The 27,086-nt window shown below is 28.0% G+C and overlaps 2 protein-coding genes across 2 annotated transcripts in view; both read right to left on the bottom strand.

The window, feature by feature from the left end:
* Positions 1-3,781, bottom strand: part of LOC145242754 (protocadherin-19-like) — a 10,010-nt gene extending 6,229 nt beyond the window's left edge. Inside the window, exons 1-2 of the mRNA XM_080105895.1 lie at positions 1,996-3,781; positions 1,406-1,902 (exon numbers count right to left, since the gene is read on the bottom strand). Of these exons, the coding sequence (XP_079962021.1) occupies positions 1,406-1,902; positions 1,996-3,781 (2,283 nt within the window). The remainder of the gene's footprint in view (positions 1-1,405; positions 1,903-1,995) is intronic.
* On the bottom strand, positions 3,209-26,989 carry LOC145242753 (protein dachsous-like). Its single transcript, XM_080105894.1, has 9 exons — positions 26,456-26,989; positions 20,979-23,419; positions 16,872-16,989; positions 15,846-15,989; positions 13,454-13,460; positions 9,241-11,653; positions 8,007-8,124; positions 6,049-7,243; positions 3,209-3,846 (listed from the first exon to the last, which is right to left on the bottom strand). Exons 2-8 carry the CDS (start codon positions 23,391-23,393, stop codon positions 7,098-7,100), a joined length of 5,361 nt encoding a protein of 1,786 aa, XP_079962020.1. The 5' UTR covers positions 23,394-23,419; positions 26,456-26,989; the 3' UTR covers positions 3,209-3,846; positions 6,049-7,097.
* Positions 26,990-27,086: the final 97 nt, after the last annotated feature.

The following is a 27,086-nucleotide window of genomic DNA, read 5'->3' as shown; positions in this document are numbered from 1 at the left end:
TTTAGTTTATCTTACTAATAGATTCCCATTATAATGAGAAATCTTAAAAACTAAGTTTTTTCTTTAGAAATGTAATTAATGAGTTTTAAGGTCTCAAATGTTCCTAATAGTTAAATATATTAGATAAGTTATTTTTCTTTGCTATCTAATTTTAATATTATATTATAATTTCTATGTTTGAGTAAAATATTATGAATTAATAATTAAATGTTTATAATTATATGTACTAGCTAGAAAGACTTGCAATTCTTACAATAACATCTGCTTCCTCTGATATTTCTAATCATTCAAACAATTTGTTTTTCTATATTAAATTTTTAATTATTTGAATTTCTAATTATCTTATGAATTTTATTCATTAGATGATTAGAAAAAAGATTATTTTTATTGGGTATACATTTTGGATGAATAGCTCTGTTTATTAAGAAGTTAAGTCAAGAAAATCAAGTTGTAACTGAAATTAAACCTGCAGTCCATCAAGAAGTCACTTAAATACAGGGATTCTCTATTAAGTTAAAAATAGTTAGTAGAGAATAAATCTGAAATAAATTATAAAAAGATAAAACTGATTCATCATTCAATAAAATCAATTTGAAATTTGAAAGGTATAATTCTCTTCCCTTAGTTGTAAGTAAAATACTATGATAGATTAGATTATTTTAAATATTATATTTTTAAAAAGTTTTTTTGACTTTTTTATCAAGATTTTATTTTATTTTAATTTTTTGTTTGTTTACTAGCAATGTATTGTTTTGCTAATGAAATGAGCAGAAAACAATTATTTGTTTTAAAGTCAGTGAATTTGGATTCAGAACTGGAGAGTAGAAAAGTGAACCTTGGGTTTATTGTTGGTGGTCACACTTTCCTTATGTTGTTCTTTAGTCCTAACATTTTTTAATGATTTTACTGCTAAAGAGGGGAGAAGTGCTGTTTTCTAAGCCCGAATCTATCCATATAACATTTATTGTTGGCTAGGTTTTGACCTTGAAATGAAATTTATTTATTTTAAGTTCCTTAAAGTGGCTTCATTCCTATTTCCATGAAAAAAAAAGTCAAATTCAGACACAAAAGAGAATACAAGCTTTCAAAAAGCACAAAAAATAGTCTGAGCCAGCTTTCTAACAAATAAGTAATTATACTTTGATTAAGCATAAAGAACTTTAAAATAATTTTAAGAAATTATAGAAAGTTATTAAACATTATGGTCATTTAATCTCATTGGAAGCAGTAAACTCCAAGCCAATGTTATTTTGCGTACAAACTTTCTATTGAATTCAGAAAGAGATATTAGAAAGATATTGTAAAAGTAACACTGAAAAAAAAAAAAACAATTTTTCACAAATTATTTATTCACTAAACTGAATAAAATAGAAAAACATGTAAAAACATTCTTTGAAATGCATACCTGAGATGTAACATTCAATGGTCCATGGAGTTTCTGTTCAGATGTATGGCTTTGTGGTGATCTTATCTGAGTAGGAGTATTTCTGGCTAAATCTTGGTCTGCCTGCACCAGATGAGCAGGTCGGGGCCAAGAGTTGACTTGGTAAGGAGAAGGTATGAGTTGTCTTTGTTCACCAATGTATCTTTTAGAAGGGTCAAGTGCTTGGGCATAGGCCACATTTGACTGACCATTACATCGAATGATGCAGATTGATAATGAAGCTGTAATGAAGACAGCTATTGTGACTGCTATTACTGTAATAATAATGACGAGATTAAGATGCACCTTCTCTTCAGTGTGAAACTGAACAACATTTAACATTTCTGATGTGTTGTTGCTGATAGTGAGTGCTAAAATGAGAGTAGTTGTTGCTGATAGAACTGGCCTACCACTATCCTTGACAAGAATATCAAGCTGATAGGAGCCAGCATTTTGTTGGCTGAGTTGTCTATTGAAAGCTAAGAAACCAGTGTACTGGTTGATGGTGAACATCTGTTTGTCATTGCCTCTGATTATTTGATATTTTAGAAATGCATTCTCTTGACTATCACTGTCGGCTGCCTTTATCTGTGTGATGTTCTTGTTTCTGGCATCAGGGTAATATGTGACATGTAGATTGTAAGGTTTAACACTGGGAAATGTAAAATATGGAGCATTATCATTTTTATCAGTGACCTCAACAATCACATTGACTGTGTTATTGAGAGATGGTGTTCCATTGTCTTTCACAAACACCTTGAAGTGATAAGTATGTTGAAACTCATGATCAAGAGACATAATTGCTGATAGTAATCCATTTGTGGTTATTTTGAAAGGTAAGAAGTGTTTGTTGTTATTGGTGATGAGAGAATATGTGAGTTTTCCTCCATCTCCCAAGTCTGGATCAGTGGCATTGATGTAGCCAAGAGTAATTCTTGAGTTTTGATTCTCATCAATGAAGAATTTAAATGTGTCTTTTGTAAATTGTGGCCTTACATCATTGATGTCCATCACTTGAATGGAGAATTTGCTGTTACTATGAAGAGGAGGAGAGCCTTTATCTTGACAACTGATCACAACATCATGGTGCTCTTCTTTCTCTCTGTCTACTTGTTGTTTTACAGTTACTTCATATTTCTTTGACCCCAGACTCTGAAGCTGAAATTTCTCATGATGAAGATCACATCTCACTTCTCCATTTTCTCCTTCATCAATGTCACTAACTTTCACATAAGCAATGAAATTTCCCACTTGAATATTTTCATAAATATCGACTGTGTTTTCTTTTGTTGATGAAACAAAGTTTACATCGATTTTTGGTGCATTGTTCTTTTGACTGATTAAATGTACTTGAACTTTTGTAATTGAACTCAATGAAGGATTGCCTCCATCTTTGGCTTCCATGTATAAATCATAATCAAGATTTTGGAGAAGAATGAATCTTTGATGTAAAAAGAGATTGCCGTCTTGACTTAATCTAAAATGGGATTTGGCCATTTCAGATGTTTTGGAACTAAAATGGTAACTGACTTTTCCATTTGTGTCTAAATCCAAATCTTTTGCAGATAAAACAAGAATTGGTAATGTTTCACTTGGTTCATTCTTGATGGAAATATTATAGACTTTGTTAGAAAAAATGGGAGCATTATCATTAACATCTGTGATTGTAATATGGACATGTAATGTGCTTTCCTTTGGAGGAGATCCACCATCTTTGGCAACCACCTGGATCAGGTAAGAATCTTTTGTTTCTCTGTCAAGCTTTTCTTTTAAATTTATTTCTAGTTTGGAGGTGTCATCAACATTTTTTGAGACAACTAATGAGAATGGCTCATCTTTGTATTTTTTCAGTTCATAGAAAATCTGTGAATTAATTTCTCCCACATCTTTGTCAATGGCATTTGGAATCAAAATCTTTTTTCCTGGGACGACATCCTCATTAAATTCTATATTAACTTGTTTATTTGGAAATTCAGGTTGATGATCATTGATATCAATTATATTTACTTTGATCTCTAATATTTTGATGGTAGAAGCTGCTTTTTGGACAGCTACATCCATAATTTGGAAACATTCTTTATTATATTTACATAGTTCTTCTGCATCAAGAGTTTCTGCAGTGTAGAGTTTGCCAGTTTTTTTGGAAACTTGAAAAAGTTGACGACTACCTGGCATCCCTTTTTGGAGTTGAGTAAACCTCACTTGATTCCGATTCTGAGTTGAGACTGTGTTCAAAATGTTGGTGTCAGCAGCGATGTTTCCGACATAAGTGCCAGCATTTTTGCTTTCTTCCACTTTGTATGTTAAGTCAAAGGATAAACATTTTTGAACAATGCAAAGCAGCAAACAAATTATCATTGGTATTTGAACTCCAGAATAAAGTTTAAGACAAAACATTCTGTATCAGTTTTGAAGAAATAAATCTGAAAATATAAAAAGATATTAAAACTTATTATGTAATGCTCTCATTACTGGAAATAAATATTTTACAGCATTTATCATCATTTTTTAGTTCAATATGTAGTTAAATTATTTATATTATATTTAAAATATTTTATAATTATTTGCTTTCTAAAGTTGGTATTTGATTTATATTTGACTTCAAGTTTTTATTCTAAATTTATTTTTTAAAGTCATCAAATGAGTAGAAGTAAAATATTTCATTTTGTAAAACACAAAATTAACTTTCAATTTTGTCTTAGTTTTAGTTTTCAGTCATTTTTTTCTATTTTATTTTATGAATTTGAACTTCAAACCGGCAATTTTAAAGCATTTTATGATTTGATTTTTTTTTACTAATTTTTATATGAAAGAAAACAATTATTATAGCGAAATAAAGTTGACAGATGTTCTGAAAAAATTCAATTATTTTAACCTTAGTAAAATATATGTTGGATAATAATTATTGTTCAATCAATTTTATAATGTATTCTATATTTTTTTAAAAGATATAATGATTCATGAATGTGAAAGTAATCTCCATTGAAAATTCGTTTAAAACACTTACTGCACTATTGATGCAATTTTTAATTGACATTTCTAAAAAAAACATGCTGATAAAATTAGCAAACTGTTTATGTAAACGATGCTTTGTGATAAATTTGATAAATAGATAAAACTAGATATTTTTGATTTCCCTATCAGATTTAATCAATATCAAGTTTGCATGTAATAAGAAATTTTACAAAAATAAAACCGTATTTTGTATAAATATTAAATAGAGATAATGTATAGATACTCATCTATTTAATGGCATCTCCTTTGAATATACATTTACACTACACCTTTAAAAAAGCATTAATTATACATTTTTTTATGAACAAATGCAGTGATCTTAAACTTGCTTTACAATATAAAAGAAACCAAATATGATTATGAAACATAGAAAGAAATCACTACATTTATAATATAAGGAAAATACACGTTTATTAAAAAAATACTTAGAAAATTATTAAACCATTTGTATAAAATGTTAGGTAATGGATTTTATGAATGCATAAAAACATAAATAGTTGCAATTTATCTATTTCTGATTTATTTATTAGATTTAACCATAATCACGTGTATCTATTACAATTAGAAATGTTTAATAGACAATAATAAAACCGTCTTTTGTATAAATATCAAGTAGAAATAATGTAGAGATATTTATCAATTTAATGGTAACCTATAAACATGTCATGTAATTTGAAATAAAAACATAATTCAAGTAACAGATTTAATTTTAAAACAATGTCTATCTAAATGTTTACTGAGAATTATGATCCGTGTTCTAAAATAAAGAAAAACGTATTTAGTTTTGTATTCAAATGTTTAAAGTTATAAATAAACAATAAGGCATTTAGTTTTGTATTCAAATGTATATTATATAATTTGTAAAATAAAAATAAATTTAATTGGATAATATATCATTATATAAACCAAATTGTAATCATGATTATTCTGATAAATTTTTCTTGATAGATCACATAATTAATTTGCCAATCAACCAAACTTTTCAACAGTTATTTTTTATAAATGAAATTATAAATGAAAAATAATGAAATAAATTATCTGAAAAATTAATTTAACAACTTAAAAGAGTAAGAATAAAAAAATATGTTTTTCTTTTAATTATCATTCTAAATAAAAAAAACAAAAATAATTCTACAGCTATAGACATTCATAGATAAACAAAATCTGTACAATGAATAATGTTAAAATTGTTCATCAATTTGAGTTTTAGTATTAAAAAAAAATGCCAAAATGACTAAAACATGGAGTCTAAGAATGTACAACTGAACAGAGAGCAAGAGAAAGAGAAACTTACAGGAAATAGACAACATTGGGAAAAATATATAAAGATAGAATACTTTATTTAAATAACAGGCATTAAGATATTTGGTAATTGTTTACTTTTAATTATATCAAAAAGGGTCAGATATTTTGATTAAGTAGAAAAATATTTTATAAAATGATTCCAATATTTTATATAGAAAGTATGACAAACGTTATGTAGTATTGTTCACATGAAAAAAATATAAATAAAAAACATTATTTATTCAGAAACTCAGAAAAATCTAAAACTTGTGTAAATAAAACTTTTTCAAATGAATAAAAAAAAAGGCATCAAAATGTTTTCTTACCTTTGTTGATAAAAAAAACAGAATTTTAAATGGTGAGCTCTTTCTATGAAGAAAACATCTGCTACTGTTGTGTATGACAATATTTGGAATGTATGAGTAAGTATGTGTGCGTTTGTGTGGGGATGGGATGGGGTGGGGATTGTAGTCCTTACAATCTAATGTGTGTGTAATGGCTGCCAATAGAATTCTCTGATGAGTTCATAAGCTTCACATTTGTTTAAGTGTTTTTTTTATTCTTAATAAAATATATGACAGTAATTTGTTATAAGATTTGTTTACTCAATCAATATATAAAAAAGTAGATTTTTAAAATATAAAGATTTCCTCCCACAATGCACTAGTAAGACACACATTTCCTCTTCCGGCCCCAGCTAATTTCTTCTTTCTATCCATACACATTTTTTTTACTAAATCGCTTTATTTCTTTAATATAAAAGTTAGATCAAGCAATTACAATTATATTATGTTGAAAATGCAACTATGCAATTAAAACAGATTTTCACATAAAACAAGAGTTTTTTCAGAAATATGATAATTCCAATAATTGTAATTTTACAATTAACATTAACCTTGTTTTAATAAAATAATATGAATTATAAAGACATTTCATTTTTTTCTTGAAATATTGCAGTCTATAAATATTTTGGATAAATATTTTGTTAAGTTTCAATTAAAATCACAAACAGATTTATTTACACGTTTCTCTTTGGACTATTGTCCTCACCATGTTGTTATTTACATTAGTTTTTGGCCAATCTACTACACAGCTTTCTTTAAATACATTATAAATTTGTGCATGGTGAAATGTTTCACACATGTAGATATAATATATTTTGAGTATCGTTGTATGTCTATATTTTTTTACATATTTAAAATTCAAAGAAAAATCATCACCAGAATATTTTGATATTACTTCATTGAAAAAATATTTGTAAAATTAAGAAAACGTTTTGCATAAAGCTTGTATTATAATGTTCTTCACTTTATAATATTTTTATAGTGCATTTCCATGTTTGTTGTGAATTATTATAGAATATAACAGAATAAAATTAAATGTTTATTTGTGGTACTGGAGGTAAAGGTCTTGTGTTTGATGTCTCTTGATTGTTCATTTCTAGAAGATTTCTTGACTGTGGGTAAGGAGCAGAAATATCATTTTTCCTCACTTGAATTGAAGACTTAGAAGATGCAAGCCCTGAAAGTTAGAGAAAAAAAACAATATTGAAATAAAACACTATTTTGTTTTTTAAAATGAAAAAAGACATAACACTAATAATGAAATGCTGATAACTTTCAAAGAAAATTGTGAAAAATAAATTCATAATTATAAAAAATTGTGAAAAATAAATCCATAATTATAAAAAATTGTGAAAAATAAAAAAAAAATGAAATAAAATTTAAAATAATTAAATTAAAAAATGAATTAAAATTAATAAATACATACAGTAAAATTAAATTAAATAAAAAAAACTGTGAAAAATGAATTCATGATTATAAAAACTTGTGTAAATAAAAAATGTACAAATAAATTTACTAAAAATGAATAAAGAAAAACCACATTTAGCAATTTCCATTTTGATTTTTAGCATGTTTTTTGGGTGTGTATGGGGGTAAATAATGTTTCTAGTTGCAGTATTTAAATTACCAAAAACATAAAAAATTGTTTTAGATTTTTAATATAAAAAATGTTCTTTTAAGATCACGTTGTTGAAAATATATTTCTATGCTTTGTTTATTTTTGGCAAGGCATGGTGCATTTCAATGATGTTAGATATTGTGTTATACATAATACATTCCTTTTAGAAGTAAATTGGGATGCTGAATCTATATCTGATTCTATTAATGTAATTAAAACAATGAATTTAAAAAGGAAATCTATTAAAAAAAAATTGCATTCATTCACTGAAGTAATACGTTTTTATGAAGTTTAACTTGAATATGATTAATGTCATGTTTACCTTTAGAACAAATTCCATCATTTTCTCGCCAGTCATTAATATTTTCTGCTTGGGAAGATGCAGTTGTCCTCCAATCTCCAAAATAATCAGGAGGCAAGGAAACATTCTGGGTATACATCTGAAGAAAATAATAAAAATTTACAATTTTTATTCATTAAGATTTATTTTTACATATTAGGAACTAAAAACAATTTTTTAAAAAACTTTTCACCTTGTAAAGATTTTGTTGTTTTAGGGGAGTTAACACAATTCGGGTTTCAAATAATGATTTTAGCATTTACTTTTAGTGATACATCATTTAAGCTGGCACAATTTGTTACTGGCTACATGATTTTATGAATTAAAAAATAATCTCCCTTACACTCTGCACTGCACTATTAGTATGCACATTTCAAGACCGTGATGGTACCTAATACTACTTGTTGGGTGGGCTGATTGAGGGGCGGGGGGGGGCGTGAGAAGGCGTTTAGTGTCAAACCATGTTGTTATTAGACAGTATTAGATGGGGTCAGTTGGAATAGAGGGGTAATATCAAAAATTAAACTGTGGAAATTCCCATTACTATTTAAACGTGTTTATACTTGTGCAATGACCACACCCTTCTGTTTTGTTTTATAATTGTGTCCTTAAAACATTTTAAACACATATTCACCTTAATGTTCGTTTTTAAAAAGTGCTATTCTTTTATTGTATATTTACTTTTTTAATTTAGCAAAAATATAAGAAAAAAACTTTATGATGTTGATATGATCCTGCGAAAGGGATATATATCAAAGTTGCTGAGTGGTTTTGCTACAGTTTGAGTAATAAAACTGGAATGTCCCTATATGGGACAAGGATCATAGATGAAGTGGGTGTTCCTAGCGTGAAGTTTGCATATCTCATTTCCCAGGTGGCTCTGCAGTCGATATTTATGGCTTAACCAGTCGATCACAATCTTGCACGGGGAAAGATTTTGCTATTCATGACATCAGATGTTTTCAACTAATGTATTAGCTTTCTTTTTTTCTCTTTCTTATTTTAACCTTATTCATATTGTAATATTTTTTAACATATATATCCACACTTTAGAGACTTTTATCTAAAAAAGGTTTTACAGAAACAGCATGTCAATTAACAAAAGGGCTATTTTATATGTTTATATCTTACAGTTTCATTTATCAATACTTTCTTAACACAATTCATTCAGTAAACTGGATATAAAATAAGACAAAAATTTATTAGAAATCCATACCTGAGATGTAACATCCAATGGTTCATGGAGTTTCTGTTCAGCTGTAAGTCTTTGTGTTGATCCAGTCTGGGTGGGAGAGCTCCTGGCTAGATTTTGGTCTACCTGCACCAGATGAGCAGGTCGGGGCCAAGAGTTGACTTGGTAAGATGGTGAAATCAACTGTCTTTGTTCACTAATAGATCTTTTAGGATCCAGTGCTTGGGCATAGGCCACATTTGACTGACCATTACATCGAATGATGCAGATTGATAATGAAGCTGTAATGAAGACAGCTATTGTGACTGCTATGACTGTAATAATAATGACGAGATTAAGATGCACCTTCTCTTCAGTGTGAAGCTGAACAACATTTAACATTTCTGATGTGTTGTTGCTGATAGTGAGTGTTAAAAAGAGAGTAGTTGTTGCTGATAGAACTGGCCTACCACTATCCTTGACAAGAATGTCAAGCTGATAGGAGCCAGCATTTTGTTGGCTGAGTTGTCTATTGAAAGCTAAGAAACCAGTGTACTGGTTGATGGTGAACATCTGTTTGTCATTGCCTCTGATTATTTGATATTTAAGAAATGCATTCTCTTGACTATCACTGTCGGCTGCCTTTATCTGTGTGATGTTCTTGTTTCTGGCATCAGGGTAATATGTGACATGTAGATTGTAAGGTTTAACACTGGGAAATGTAAAATATGGAGCATTATCATTTTTATCAGTGACCTCAACAATCACATTGACTGTGTTATTGAGAGATGGTGTTCCATTGTCTTTCACAAACACCTTGAAGTGATAAGTATGTTGAAACTCATGATCAAGAGACATAATTGCTGATAGTAATCCATTTGTGGTTATTTTGAAAGGTAAGAAGTGTTTGTTGTTATTGGTGATGAGAGAATATGTGAGTTTTCCTCCATCTCCCAAGTCTGGATCAGTGGCATTGATGTAGCCAAGAGTAATTCTTGAGTTTTGATTCTCATCAATGAAGAATTTAAATGTGTCTTTTGTAAATTGTGGCCTTACATCATTGATGTCCATCACTTGAATGGAGAATTTGCTGTTACTATGAAGAGGAGGAGAGCCTTTATCTTGACAACTGATCACAACATCATGGTGCTCTTCTTTCTCTCTGTCTACTTGTTGTTTTACAGTTACTTCATATTTCTTTGACCCCAGACTCTGAAGCTGAAATTTCTCATGATGAAGATCACATCTCACTTCTCCATTTTCTCCTTCATCAATGTCACTAACTTTCACATAAGCAATGAAATTTCCCACTTGAATATTTTCATAAATATCGACTGTGTTTTCTTTTGTTGATGAAACAAAGTTTACATCGATTTTTGGTGCATTGTTCTTTTGACTGATTAAATGTACTTGAACTTTTGTAATTGAACTCAATGAAGGATTGCCTCCATCTTTGGCTTCCACATATAAATCATATTGGAGGTTTTGGAGAAGAATGAATCTTTGATGTAAAAAGAGATTGCCGTCTTGACTTAATCTGAAATGGGATTTGGCTATTTCAGATGTTTTGGAACTAAAATGGTAACTGACTTTTCCATTTGTGTCTAAATCCAAATCTTTTGCAGATAAAACAAGAATTGGTAATGTTTCACTTGGTTCATTCTTGATGGAAATATTATAGACTTTGTTAGAAAAAATGGGAGCATTATCATTAACATCTGTGACTGTAATATGGACATTTAATGTGCTTTCCTTTGGAGGAGATCCACCATCTTTGGCACTCACCTGGATCAAATAAGAATCTTTTGTTTCTCTGTCAAGCTTTTCTTTTAAATTTATTTCTAGTTTTGATGTTCCATCAACATTTTTTGAGACAACTAATGAGAATGGCTCATCTTTGTATTTTTTTAGTTCATAGAAAATCTGTGAATTAATTTCTCCCACGTCTTTGTCAATGGCATTGGGAATCCAAACCTTTGTTCCAGGAATGACATTTTCATCAAATTTAATACTTGTTTGTTTATTTGGAAATTCAGGTTGATGATCATTGATATCAATTATATTTACTTTGATCTCTAATATTTTGATGGTAGAAGCTGCTTTTTGAACAGCCACATCCACAATTTGGAAACATTCTTTGTTATATTTACATACTTCTTCTGCATCAAGAGTTTCAGCAGTGTAGAGTTTGCCAGTTTTTTTGGAGACTTGAAAAAGTTGAGGATTACCTGGCATTCCTTTTTGCAGTTGACTAAACCTCACATGATTCCGATCTTGAGTTGAGACTGTGTTCAAAATGTTGGTGTCGGCAGCAATGTTTCCAACATAAGTGCCAGCATTTTTGCCTTCTTCCACTTTGTATGTTAAGTCAAAGGATAAACATTTTTGAACAATGCAAAGCAGCAAACAAATTATCATTGGTGTTTGAACTCCAGAATAAAGTTTAAGACAAAACATTCTGTATCAGTTTTGGAGAAATAAATCTGAAAATATAAAGGGATATTAAAACTTATTATGTAATGCTCTCATTACTGGAAATAAATATTTTACAGCATTTACCATAATTTTTTAGTTCAATATGCAGTTAAATTATTTATATTATATTTAAAATATTTTATAATTATTTGCTTTCTAAAGTTTGTATTGGATTTGCAGTTAAATTATTTATATTATCTCTTCTCTATATAAATAAAATGAACTCCTTTTTTCCCGTCGGATTTTGACCTTAATAGGATTAAAAATCAAGATATTTCATGCAAATATAATATGCACAAACGGCAGAACAATATCTGAGGTGTGTTATAGGCTTATTATTTCTCAAATTCCTCGATAATCTTAGATTTCTATACTTTTTCTGCTGAGAAGTCACGCCCAAAATCGGTTAAGATCAATGGAAGTGGTAAAATATTTTCTCTCTAATAAATTCCTCCTCCCCCTGCCACCACTTAACACCGTTTGGGGATCGTTCACAAGGAACAGTTGAGAAGAGAACACCGGTTTGGCTTCGTAGTTCTTTCATGTGAAGTTATTTAAAATCACTAAACTAAGCTGCAGTGCTCTGTGGCGTAGTGGTTAGCGTGCTGGACAATTCACATTATATTTTCACGTTCGCGCCGACCTACTGTAGTCGTTTTTTTTTTTTTTTCCTAAACAACTGGAATGGACTTTTCTTGGTGGCCGAACTGTTAACGTTGCAGATATTATTTTTTTTGTTTTTTTTTCACACTTTATTTTCCTACTTTTACTCATGACTCCGGGTTTGATCCTTCCTACTTACCTACCATAACATTTTTTAACCCCCCCCCCCCGGCCCGGAAACAAACACTCAGGCAACGCCGGGTACCCCCGCTAGTATTTAAAATATTTTATAATTATTTGCTTTCTAAAGTTTGTATTGGATTTACATTTGACTTTAAGTTTGTTTTTTTTAATTTATTTTTTAAATTTAAAGTCATCAAATGAGTAGAAGTAAAATATTTCATTTTGAGAAAGTTTTTTTTTTTTCAGAGAATATTGTAAGTGATTGTAAAACTTGAAAAAAATTAACTTTCATATTATCTACATTCTTAGTTTTCAGTCAATTTAGTATGTAATTTTATTATCTTTAAACAATGTTCTATTTAATTTTATTTTAACTCTGTAAACCATCAATTTTAAAGATTTTATGATTTGATTTGTTTTTATTTTTATCAATTTTTATTACAAAAACAATAATTATAGAGAACTAAGTTTGACAGATGAACTGAAAAAATTCAATTATTTTAATCCTGGTAAAATATATGCTGGATAATAATTATGGTTCAATCAATTTTATAATGTATTCTATATTTTTTTAAAAGATATAATGATTCATGAATGTGAAAATAATCTCCATTGAATATTCGTTTAAAACACTGCCTTTTTCATGCAATTTTTTAATGGAAAAGCACAATGATCTTGAAATTTTTCATAATAATAGAACTCAAATATTATTGATAAACATAGAAAGAAATCATAACATTTATATTTGTAGGAAAGCCACTTTTAAAAACACGCTGATAAAATTAGCAAACTGTTTGTGTAAACGACGCTTTGTGATAAATTTGATAAATAGATAAAACTAGATATTTTTGATTTCCCTATCAGATTTAATCAATATCAAGTTTGCATGTAATAAGAAATTTTACAAAAATAAAACCGTATTTTGTATAAATATTAAATAGAGATAATGTATAGATACTCATCTATTTAATGGCATCTCCTTTGAATATACATTTACACTACACCTTTAAAAAAGCATTAAATATACATTGTTTTTATGAACAAATCCAGTGATCTTAAACTTGCTTTACAATATAAAAGAAACCAAATATGATTATGAAACATAGAAATCAATCACTACATTTATAATATAAGGAAAATACACGTTTATTAAAAAAATACTTAGAAAATTATTAAACCATTTGTATAAAATGTTAGGTAATGGATTTTATGAATGCATAAAAACATAAATAGTTGCAATTTATCTATTTCTGATTTATTTATTAGATTTAACCATAATCAAGTGTATCTATTACAATTTGAAACGTTTAATAGACAATAATAAAACCGTCTTTTGTATAAATATCAAGTAGAAATAATGTAGAGATATTTATCAATTTAATGGTAACCTATAAACATGTCATGTAATTTGAAATAAAAACATAATTCAAGTAACAGATTTAATATTAAAACAATATCTATCTAAATGTTTACTGAGAATTATGATTAAGTTCTAAAATAAACAAAAACGGGTTTAGTTTTGTATTCAAATGTATGCTTTATAATTTGTAAAGAAAAAATAAATTTAATTGGATAATTTATCATTATATTAAACCAAAATGCAATCACGATTATTTCGATAAATTTCACTTGATAGACTATATAATTAATTTGCCAATCAACCAAATTTTTTCATTTATTTTTTTTTATTTAATAATTAAAGAAGCGTATAAATGAAATCATGAATAAAAATCATTATTTAACAAATTAATTTAACATAAAAGAGTAAGAATAAAAAGTAAAATAATATTTTTTTAAATTTCATTACAAATTAGAAAAATTTTCCTATGAAAATAATTCTACAAATATAGACATTCATATCAATATATAAACAAAATCTGTGCAATGATTAATGCTAAAATTGTTCATCAATTTGAGTTTTAGTATAAAAAAAAATGCCAAAATGACTAAAACATGGAGTCTAAGAATGTACAAATGAACAGAGAGGAAGCGAGACTTACAGGAAATAGACAACATTGGGAAAAATATATAAAGATAGAATACTTGATTTAAATAACAGGCATAAAGATATTTGGTGATTGTTTACTTTTAATTATATCAAAAAGGTCAGATTTTTTGAATTAAGTAGAAAAATATTTTATAAAATGGATTCCAATATTTTATATAGAAAGTATGACAGACATTATGTAGTATTGTTCACATGAAAAAAATATAAATAAAAAACATTATTTCGTCAGAAACTCAGAAAAATCTAAAACTTGTGTAAATAAAACTTTTTCAAATGAATGAAAAAAAGCATCAAAATGTTTTCTTACCTTTGTTGATAAAAAAAAACAGAATTTTAAATGGTGAGCTCTTTCTATGAAGAAAACATCTAATACTGCAGCTACTCTTGTGTATGACAATATTTGGAATGTATGTATGCATATGAGTAAGTATGTGTGCGTTTGTGTGGGGATGGGATGGGGTGGGGCTTGTAGTCCTTACAATCTAATGTGTGTGTAATGGCTGCCAATAGAATTCTCTGATGAGTTCATAAGCTTCACATTTGTTTAAGTGTTTTTTATTCTTAATGAAACATGACAGTAATTTGTTATGAATAAAAAATTTTTTACTGGATCAATATATAAAAAAAGTAAGTTTTTAAAATGTAAAGATTTCCTCCCACAATGCACTAGTAAGACACACATTTCCTCTTCCGTCCCCAGCTAAATTTCTTCTTTCTATCCCAACACATTTTTGTTTTTTACTGAATCGCTTTATTTCTTTAATATAAAAGTTAGATCAAGCAATTACAATTGTATTATGTTAAAAATGCAACCATGTAATTAAAACAGATTTTATATCATTTAAACATTAAACAAGAAATTTTTCAGAAATATGATAATTCCAATAATTGTAATTTTATAATTAATATTAACCTTGTTTTAATAAAATAATATGAATTATAAAGACATTTCATTTTTTTCTTGAAATGTTGCAGTCTATAAATATTTTGTTAAGTTTCAATTAAAATCACAAACAGATTTATTTACACATTTCTCTTTGGACTATTGTCCTCACCAAGTTTATATTTACATTAGTTTTTGGCCAATTTACTACAAAGCTTTCTTTAAATATATTGCTGATTTGTGTATGGTGAAATGTTTCACACATGTAGATATAATATATTTTGAGTATCGTTGTATGTCTATATTTCTTACATATTTAAAATTCAAAGAAAAATCATCACCAGAATATTTTGATATTACTTCATTGAAAAAATATTTGTAAAATTAAGAAAACGTTTTGCATAAAGCTTGTATTCCAATGTTCTTCACTTTATAATATTTTTATAGTGCATTTCCATGTTTGTTGTGAATTATTATAGAATATAAAAGAATAAGTTTAAATGTTTATTTGTGGTACTGGAGGTAAAGGTCTTGTGTTTGATGTCTCTTGATTGTTCATTTCTAGAAGATTTCTTGACTGTGGGTAAGGAGCAGAAATATCATTTTTCCTCACTTGCATTGAAGACTTAGAAGATGTGAGCCCTGAAAGTTAGAGAAAAAAACAATATTGAAATAAAATACTATTTTGTTTTTCAAAAATGAAAAAAGACATAACACTAATAATGAAATACTGATAACTTTTAAAGAAAATTGTGAAAAATAAATTCATAATTATAAAAAATTGTGAAAAATAAATTCATAATTATAAAAAATTGTGAAAAATAAATTCATAATTATAAAAAATTGTGAAAAATAAATTCATAATTATAAAAAATTGTGAAAAATAAATTCATAATTATAAAAAACTGTGAAAAATAAATCCATAATTATAAAAAATTGTGAAAAAAAAAATTAAATAAAATTTAAAATAATTAAATTAAAAAATGAATTAAAATTAATAAATACATACAGTAAAATTAAATTAAATAAAAAAAACTGTGAAAAATGAATTCATGATTATAAAAACTTGTGTAAATAAAAAATGTACAAATAAATTTACTAAAAATGAATAAAGAAAAACCACATTTAGCAATTTCCATTTTGATTTTTAGCATGTTTTTTGGGTGTGTATGGGGGTAAATAATGTTTCTAGTTGCAGTATTTAAATTACCAAAAACATAAAAAGTTGTTTTAGATTTTTAATATAAAAAATGTTCTTTTAAGATCAAGTTGTTGAAAATATATTTCTATGCTTTGTTTATTTTTGGCAAGGCATGGTGCATTTCAATGATGTTAGATATTGTGTTATACATAATACATCCCTTTTAAAAGTAAATTGGGATGCTGAATCTATATCTGATTCTATTAATGTAATTAAAACAATGAATTTAAAAAGGAAATCTATTAAAAAAAAATTGCATTCATTCACTAAAGTAATACGTTTTTTATCAAGTTTAACTTGAATATGATAATGGTCATGTTTACCTTTTGAAAAAATTCCATCATTTTCTCGCCAGTCATTAATATTTTCTGCTTGGGAAGATGCAGTTGTCCTCCAATCTCCAAAATAATCAGGAGGCAATGAAACATTCTGGGTATACATCTGTAGAAAATTATGAAAATTTACAATTTTTATTCATTAAGATATATTTTTGATAAATCATCATGTTATTCAATACTAATAATAAGTTGAATGAAAAAAAGAAAATTGTCTTAACTCCAAATTTGACTGATTTATATTTTTATGGAATTACCCATTTCAGTCAGTGTAACCACCAGCCTTCTTCAGGTGTAGAAGTCACCATGTTTTTCATTTACCAAACATGACAACTTATGCACCTGAAGAATGTCGGAGGTTACATCGACCACAACGTTGTACAAATAATATTCAAGATGAGAACATTAGTCCGATTAATCAAATAATAAAAACAATAAACCCTCACCTAAAAAATTCAGAATTGATTGGTTGATTTATTCATTTATTTATTGCAGACTATTATCCTCATTTTCTAATAGTTGTTTCACAACGTTTCGGCCAACTATTCCTCTGGCCTTTGTTACCTGAGGAAGGTCAGAGGAATAGTTGCTCGAAACGTCCTGAAACAATTACTAGAAGATGAAAATAACAGTCCACACTCATTTCAATAAGAATTGCAATTAATTAAATAATATACCATTCAGTATGGATCTGACTATGGAAGATCAGATAACAAATAAAAGTGGATTTATGAAACCAAAAACCCAACCTTGATCGCCCTTCGGGGTCTGTAACACAGTGGATAGAAATGTTGAATCTCTACAGTTTCAGGTGAGCATTGTCTGAAGATAGCGGTTTCAATCCTATCCAAAGCCAGCCAGAGGCTTAGTTGGCCAAAAAACATGGTGAGACGAAAACAACTATGGAAGGCAGTAACTGCTGAAGATGCATTTAGGAGATTCAATGTTCCTATCCTGTTGCAATTAACCACCTGATGAAGGCTAGAGGAATAGTTGGCTGAAACATCCTAAAACAACTACTAGAAGATGAGAATAATAGTCCGCAATAAATAAATGGATAAATCATACAAATTACTCATCTCACTAAGAATTGCAATTAATTAAATTGATTGGTTTAATCAACATTTTTTGGTTATTTAATTCCCAAACAGAATATCTATTATTAACTATTCATTGTATATGATTGTATATAGAATATAATTTGCTAAACTTACAAGTTAGCTTGCATGTTCATAACATTCACAACGATATTAGTGTGCAATTTAACACATAACATCTAATAAGACTTGAACTCAGCCAATTCCAGAATCCGTAATGGTATCTAGTTGTCCAATAATGCATGCCAAAAGTACAATTTAATAAGAATAGTCTGTGATATAAAGAAAGATAATGATTTCCATATTTAATTTTTATTTGAATAAATAGTTAATAATTAATTTAAGTCATCAGGCTAGAAAGAATCTTTTTTTTTTTTTAAATAATTAGAAAATTTAAGCAGAGTTTAATTCACAGAAAAGAAAGCACAAAATTGAAGTCATTGTCCTAAACGTTTTTCCATAAACAACCACTTATTTTATTTTTATTAGATGAATGTGAAATACATTCTTATGAATGCCTCAAAGGAGATCTTCAGTGATGCACAGTACTCATTGTTGATTTCAGGTTCTATATCATATTGGCTCAGAGAACAACCATGACCTGACTACAAATGTGCCAGATCATCTTTTAAATCTGCATTTGTTTTATTTTTATCAGATAAAGTATTACATATCATCTTTTTTGTACAAGGATGATTAACATTCAACTAATCAACATGTATGCCGAAAAGGATGGCGAGGTGTATGTCCTTTGAAAAAAAAAAAATGTGGTACTCTTAACGAGAATGACATTTCTAAAATTAAAATAAATTAACCAAGCCACTACACAATATTGTAATTAAACTCTTGCAGTTCTTACTTTTAGACAAAGATGATAAATAAAATTCTAAACAGCAATTAATTATTATTTTAAACTTCATTGTATCTATTTGTAAGCCATAATTTAATGAGTTGACCTGCGTTATCTATGTTCATTACATTCTGAAATGACTTGATATCTCCATTAAACATTAATAGAAAATGCATAATCATGGAATTAAGGAAAATGCAATTTTGGCAATAGTAGTTGATTGAAAATAGATTTTTGATGTGTGAAGGTTATATTTCAACAACTGAAAATATTGGGGTCCAGAAAAAGAAGACAGAAAAACAAATACATCAATACTAGAGCCCATTCAATATTTATAAATAAATAATTCTTTTAAATAAGTTTTTTTTTTAAGATGCAAATATAATGAAAATAACTTACGAAACTTGAAAATGAAATTGAAAAAAAAAAATTGCTTGAATAATTGGTGGCCATATCATTTGATAAAGTGTGCATCTTTACTTAGATGTTAATAAGAAAAAAAAGTGTATATTAAGTTTTGTTACTAAAATGATCATATTTCAATATTTTACTTATTATAATGTCTGTAAATTAACAGAAAATCTGTTTTTGTTTAAACTTCTAAAAAATTTTGCTTCTGAATGAAACTTTAAAAAAGATGAATGATTTAACTGAACCTAACAAAATTGAATTTGTGTATCAAGCGTGAAATATGAATTTGAAAAACAACCGATTTTTCTATCTTATCATAACATATAATGTATGTCTCAACAGAGTAATTTGCAGTTGCCAGATGATAATGACGGAAAAGGTGACTTAAAACATGTTAAATATTTTTGTGTTTATATAATCACAATAATAAAAAGAAAATAAGGATAAAATCCCAATTTATTCACCAAATTCATTTACAGCAAAAACTGTAAATATAATTCTAATTTTATGTTATAAACTTGTTATTGTGTAGAGAAGAAAAAAACCAAAAATATTTCAGTTCTGACTAAGAAAACCTTCATCCTGACTCAACATCACATGGATTATATACATGCAAAAAAAACATCACATGGATTGTATACATGCAAAAAAGATTATAAGAAAGAAAAGGTATAATAATATATCTTTTAATTTCATGCAGGATATAAATCATCGAAAATCATCATCTTTAACTTAATAAAAAAATTGCATTGTATTGTTTTCCTAACAGCATATTATTTTTAATAATTCAAATTTTGAATATTTTGCATATTACATAATATTACATATTAGGAACTAAAAACAAGTGTTTTAAGGTTTTTCACCTTGTCAAGATTTTGTTGTTTTAGGGGAGTTAATACAATTCGGACTTAAAATTATGATTTTAGCATTTATTTTTAGTGATACATCATTTAAGCTGGCACAATCTATTACTAGCTAGGTGATTTTATAAATTAAAAAAATATCGCCCTTCAACTCTGCATTGTACTATTAGACTCTGATGGTACCTAGTACTAGTTGAGTAGTATTTAAACATGTGTTTATACTTGTGCAATGACCACACCTTTCTGTTTTGTTTTATAATTGTGTCCTTAAAACATTTTAAACACGCATTCACCTTAATGTTCGTTTTTAAAAAGTGCTATTCTTATATTGTATATTTACTTTTTTAATTTAGTAAAAATATAAGAAAAAAACTTTATGATGTTGATATGATCCTGCGAAAGGGATATATATCAAAGTTGCTGAGTGGTTTTGCTACAGTTTGAGTAATAAAACTAGAACGTTACCATTTGGGACAAGGGTCACAGATGAAGTGGGTGTCACTAGTGTGAAGTTTGCATATCTTTTGACATCACCCAGGTGGCTCTACCAGCTGATATTTATGGCTTAACCAGTAGACTACAATCTTGCATAGGGAAAGATCCGGCTATTCATTACATCAGATGTGTTCAACCAATGCATTAGTTTTCTTTTTTCTCTTTCTTATTTTTACCTTATTCATATTGTAATGTTTTTCAACATTAACATCCACACTTTAGAGACTTTTATCTAAAAAAGGTTTTACAGAAACACCATATAAGTTAAAAAATATATTTCATATGAACGTTTCATTTATCAATATTTTCTTAACACAATCTATTCAGTAAACTGGATATAAAATAGAAGACAAGTAAAACACTTATTTGAAATCTATACCTGAGATGTAACATCTGCTGGTCCATGGAGTTTCTGTTCAGCTGTAAGTCTTTGTGTTGATCCGGTCTGGGTGGGAGAGCTCCTGGCTAGATTTTGGTCTGCCTGCACCAGATGAGCAGGTCGGGGCCAAGAGTTGACTTGGTAAGAAGGAGCAATGAGTTGTCTCTGTTCACCAACATATCTATTGGAAGGATCAAGTGCTTGGGCATAGGCCACATTTGACTGACCATTACATCGAATGATGCAGATTGATAATGAAGCTGTAATGAAGACAGCTATTGTGACTGCTATGACTGTAATAATAATGACGAGATTAAGATGCACCTTCTCTTCAGTGTGAAGCTGAACAACATTTAACATTTCTGATGTGTTGTTGCTGATAGTGAGTGTTAAAAAGAGAGTAGTTGTTGCTGATAGAACTGGCCTACCACTATCCTTGACAAGAATGTCAAGCTGATAGGAGCCAGCATTTTGTTGGCTGAGTTGTCTATTGAAAGCTAAGAAACCAGTGTACTGGTTGATGGTGAACATCTGTTTGTCATTGCCTCTGATTATTTGATATTTTAGAAATGCATTCTCTTGACTATCACTGTCGGCTGCCTTTATCTGTGTGATGTTCTTGTTTCTGGCATCAGGGTAATATGTGACATGTAGATTGTAAGGTTTAACACTGGGAAATGTAAAATATGGAGCATTATCATTTTTATCAGTGACCTCAACAATCACATTGACTGTGTTATTGAGAGATGGTGTTCCATTGTCTTTCACAAACACCTTGAAGTGATAAGTATGTTGAAACTCATGATCAAGAGACATAATTGCTGATAGTAATCCATTTGTGGTTATTTTGAAAGGTAAGAAGTGTTTGTTGTTATTGGTGATGAGAGAATATGTGAGTTTTCCTCCATCTCCCAAGTCTGGATCAGTGGCATTGATGTAGCCAAGAGTAATTCTTGAGTTTTGATTCTCATCAATGAAGAATTTAAATGTGTCTTTTGTAAATTGTGGCCTTACATCATTGATGTCCATCACTTGAATGGAGAATTTGCTGTTACTATGAAGAGGAGGAGAGCCTTTATCTTGACAACTGATCACAACATCATGGTGCTCTTCTTTCTCTCTGTCTACTTGTTGTTTTACAGTTACTTCATATTTCTTTGACCCCAGACTCTGAAGCTGGAATTTCTCATGATGAAGATCACATCTCACTTCTCCATTTTCTCCTTCATCAATGTCACTAACTTTCACGTAAGCAATGAAATTTCCCACTTGAATATTTTCATAAATATCGACTGTGTTTTCTTTTGTTGATGAAACAAAGTTTACATCGATTTTTGGTGCATTGTTCTTTTGACTGATTAAATGTACTTGAACTATTGTAATCGAACTCAATGGAGGATTGCCTCCATCTTTGGCTTCCACATATAAATCATATTGGAGGTTTTGGAGAAGAATGAATCTTTGATGTAAAAAGAGATTGCCGCCTTGACTTAATCTGAAATGGGATTTGGCTATTTCAGATGTTTTGGAACTAAAATGGTAACTGACTTTTCCATTTTTGTCTAAATCCAAATCTTTTGCAGATAAAACAAGAATTGGTAATGTTTCACTTGGTTCATTCTTAATGGAAACATTATAAACTTTATTAGAAAAAACGGGAGCATTATCATTAATATCTGTGACTGTAATATGAACATTTAATGTGCTTTCCTTTGGAGGAGATCCACCATCTTTGGCACTCACCTGGATCAAGTAAGAGTCTTTTATTTCTCTGTCAAGCCTTTCTTTTAAATTTATTTCTAGTTTTGAGGTCCCATCAACATTTTTAGATACAAATAAAGAAAATGGTTCATTTTTATATTTTTTTAGTTCATAGGAAATCTTGTAATTTAAACTTCCAATGTCTTTATCAATGGCATTAGGAATTGATTTTTTCATCCCAATTCCATCACCTTCACCAAACTTAATACTGACTTGTTTATTTGGGAATTCCGGTTGATGATCATTAATATCAATTATATTTACTTTGATCTCTAATATTTTGATGGTAGAAGCTGCTTTTTGAACAGCCACATCCACAATTTGGAAACATTCTTTGTTATATTTACAAAGTTCTTCTGCATCAAGAGTTTCTGCAGTGTAAAGTTTGCCTGTTTTTTTGGAGACTTGAAAAAGTTGAGGACTACCTGGCATTCCTTTTTGGAGTTGACTGAATCTCACTTGATTCCGATCTTGAGTTGAGACTGTGTTCAAAATGTTGGTATCAGCAGCAATGTTTCCAACATAAGTGCCAGCATTTTTGCCTTCTTCCACTTTGTATGTTAAGTCAAAAGACAAACATTTTTGAACAATGCAAAGCAGCAAACAAATTATCATTGGTATTTGAACTCCAGAATAAAGTTTGAGACAAAACATTCTGTATCAGTTTTGGAGAAATAAATCTGAAAATATAAAAATGATATTAAAATATTATTATGTATTATTGAATATAAATATTTTATGTCAGTTATCAAATAAATATTTAATTTTCATATGACGCTAAATTATAATAAATAATTATACATATAAACACTAGAAGATTAAATGGTTCTACAATTATTTGTTTTCTAAATTTTATGATTATATAGTCAGCTAACATACTTCCTGATTTTCGGTGGAGCACTACCAGAAACGGTGACAAGGCAAATCATTTCCTTTGCTTTTATTATGTATTGGATACGATTTTTAAAATGTTTGAAATTTTGTTATTTTGATTTAAATAATTTAATTCGTTATATTGATTTAAATAATTTTATTTTTATACTTTCGTGACATATTTGTTATTTATAAATTCAAATTAAAAACTTTTATTTTTTACTTAAAAAAATAACTTTTTTTATAATTTCATAAATATATATTTCTTATAAAATTTCAAATAAAATAAAAACTTATTTTTTTAATTTTGTTTTAAAAAGTGCAAATAAAGACTACTTGTGTTATTTCTATCTGTATAATTATGTTAATAATTTTTATTGTATACTTTTCAATAATGTCCTTTCCTTACATTCTATTTCAATAAATCGCTTCACAATAGAAATACTGAAGAACAATAAAAGTGAAGGAACTGATTTGCCTTGTCACTACTTCTAGTAGCGCTCTGCAGAAAATTAGGAAGTACATTAGCTAGCTATAAGCAACTTAGTATTCAATTTTTATTGTGATTTGAATTCTAAATTGCTCACATTAAATTGAATGAAACCATTTGATGTTGACTATTTTCTCAAAAGGATATATATATATTTTTTTAAATTTTTTTTATTACATTTTCACCCCCAAACAAGGCACATTGCCACTTTGGTGTAGGGGGCTACTATCAGGGGAAACAACTACTGGGGTACTATGTAGGGATTTGGGCAGCAAGATGTTGGTTCATGTTGCACTTGAACTTCTGCATGTCAGTACAGTTGGGGAAGCAGTGACCTGGAATGGAATTCCAAAGTCTAGCGGTTCTGGGGAAGAAACTACCGGAGTAGAAAGATCTTTTACATCTAGGGATCTCTACAGTGTGGGGGTGGGATTTTGCAGCTTGTCGGGTCTGTCAAGGGTGTTCACGTCGTTGCAGGAAATCTTAAAACTTGGAGAAAAATTAACTTTAAAATCACTTTTTTTTAAATAAAAAGGTTATAAAAATTGCTAAAATTACAAAAACAATTGAAACTTAAAGGTATTTGTATTATTCAGATTACTGTGTTCATCTTGTAGTCTGAATAATCCAAATAATGCAAATTATCAATCCTCGTCTCAAAATTTCAGCAACAAAGAAAAAGTAATTGTTATAATTTTCATTAATGAGAAGCATAATTATAACAGGTAAAGTGTGAATTTATAGTCATTTTAAGCAAAAATATATGCTGGAAAATAAAACAGTGGTTCAATCTATTTTATGATTTATCCTATACATTTCTGAAATACTAATGTGCAATATCTGTTTTGATATTACATTTCATTTTTTCTGTCCTTGGTGAGTGAAAGAGAAATCTTTCTACACTGAGGTAATTTTTATTTTAATCCAGAGTAATCCTCTTTAGGGAGCTGGATTTTCCGACATTAAAAACTGATCTAGTGCCAAACTCTGTTCTTATATGAAAACAAGAAAGTAGGGACATGATGACTCATAAGTGTGGTAAGTTATCTCCCTTGTAAATGTGTTTCTCCACCACCATCCCAACACACAATTATGTCCTTAAAAAAAGCAAACGTGTATAAAAAAGGGACAGATGTGCTATAAAATAACCCAAATATTCTTAAAATACCTTATAAAAAAAATTAACATGCACATAAATTTTCAATGTGATTTGTGATGAATCATAAACTCCTATACAGTCATGACTAATATTTGTGAATGTATTTTTGTTTCCTCCTTTAATTAAATCACAGTCTGTTACAATAAGCTACTTTTAATAAACTAATCTGTTACAATAAGTAACTCTGTATTAAAAAAATATTTATACAAATATTAATTAGAGATATTTATCAATTTAATAGCTGCTTATAACCATTTTATATAATTTGAAATAAAAACAAAATAAGAAATATCAAGAATCAGGTTTAATGTTCATAAAATATCTAATGAAATGTTTAATGAACATTCTGATAAAATTCAAAGCATTTAGTTTTATATTAAAATGTATATTCAAATTTTTTAAAGAAATTAAATAGAATAGTTTTATGAATTAAGTCAAATAATTTATTATAAAATAAATCAAAATGTGAAACAAATTATTTTAATATGATTAATTTTCCTATTCTAGAATTCATCCATTATTTTCAAATTAAATCATAAAAGAAAACTATTCAAATATTCAATCTGGGTAAAATATTTAATTAAATAAATTCATTGATAAATTATACATTTAATAGTTTAAAACAAGTAGCAATAGAAACAATAAGATGTATTTGTGACTTTAGAAGAAATGCTGAAGTTTTGATTGGATATGAGATATATTCTCAGATAAATAATTCTATTGATGTAGACATTTATATATGTATATAAGCAAAATATATTGGATTATGGTTAAAATTGTTCATATGAGATTCTATTTCAGTATTAATAAAAACCAAATGTCAAAATGAACAAAACATGGAGTCTGAGAATGTACAGATCAATAGGGAGACTGAAAACGGGAAACTGACAGGAAATAGACAACAATAGAGACACTAAGAAAAATAAAATATCGAGATTGAAGACTTCATATAAAATCAAACAAATTTGTTAACTGTTCAATTTTAATTGGACAAAGAACCATAAGATAATTTGATTAAAGCAGAAAATTATTTTGTAAAATGATTTCAATACTTAATATAGAAAGAATGACAAACGTTATGCATTTTTGTTCACAGAAAAAATATAGAGAAAAAAATTACATCGTTTCGTCAGAGATTCAAATAAATCTAAAAAAGAAATTAAAAAAAAAAATAGTAAAAATATGTTTTCTTACCTTTGTTGATTACAAAAGCGAAATTTTAAATGATGATATCTTTTTATGAAGAAAACATCTGGCACTGCTGCTACTGTTGTGTATGGCAATATTTAGAATGTATGCAAATGCATATATATATATATATATGTGTGTGTGTGTGTGTGAGTGAGTTGTCTAAGAAGAGGCTTACAGTCCTTACAATATAATGTGTGTGTAATGGCTGCCTATAGAACTTACTAATGTGTTTATAAGCTTCATGTGTTTTAAAGTATTTTTCATTCTAAATAAAAGATATAAAAGTATTTTCTTACAAAAAATTTGTTTACTCACTTTTATAACTTTATCTATTGATACATAAAAACGTCAGCTTTTAAAAATGTAACTATTTCCTCCCAGAATGCATTAGTAAGATGTAAAGTTCCTCTTCCTTCATCAGCTAAATTCTTCTCTCTATCCTAACATATTTTTTTATGTATTACAATTAACTATTAATATGTAAAAGCTAAATCAAGTAATTATAATTGGTTTGTATTGAAATAATTTTTAAAGTTAAATTAAAAACAATTAAAATTAGTAAATATTTTATGTAATTAAAAAAATGAATTATCTTATTTTAAATAATAAGATTATTTCAATTGTTTCTAAATAT

The sequence above is a fragment of the Euprymna scolopes genome, chromosome 21 (genome assembly GCF_053919585.1).
Source record: "Euprymna scolopes isolate OS-2025 chromosome 21, ASM5391958v1, whole genome shotgun sequence".
In the NCBI taxonomy this organism is placed as follows: Eukaryota; Metazoa; Mollusca; class Cephalopoda; order Sepiida; family Sepiolidae; genus Euprymna; species Euprymna scolopes.
This window is presented reverse-complemented; position numbering and strand designations above follow the sequence as displayed.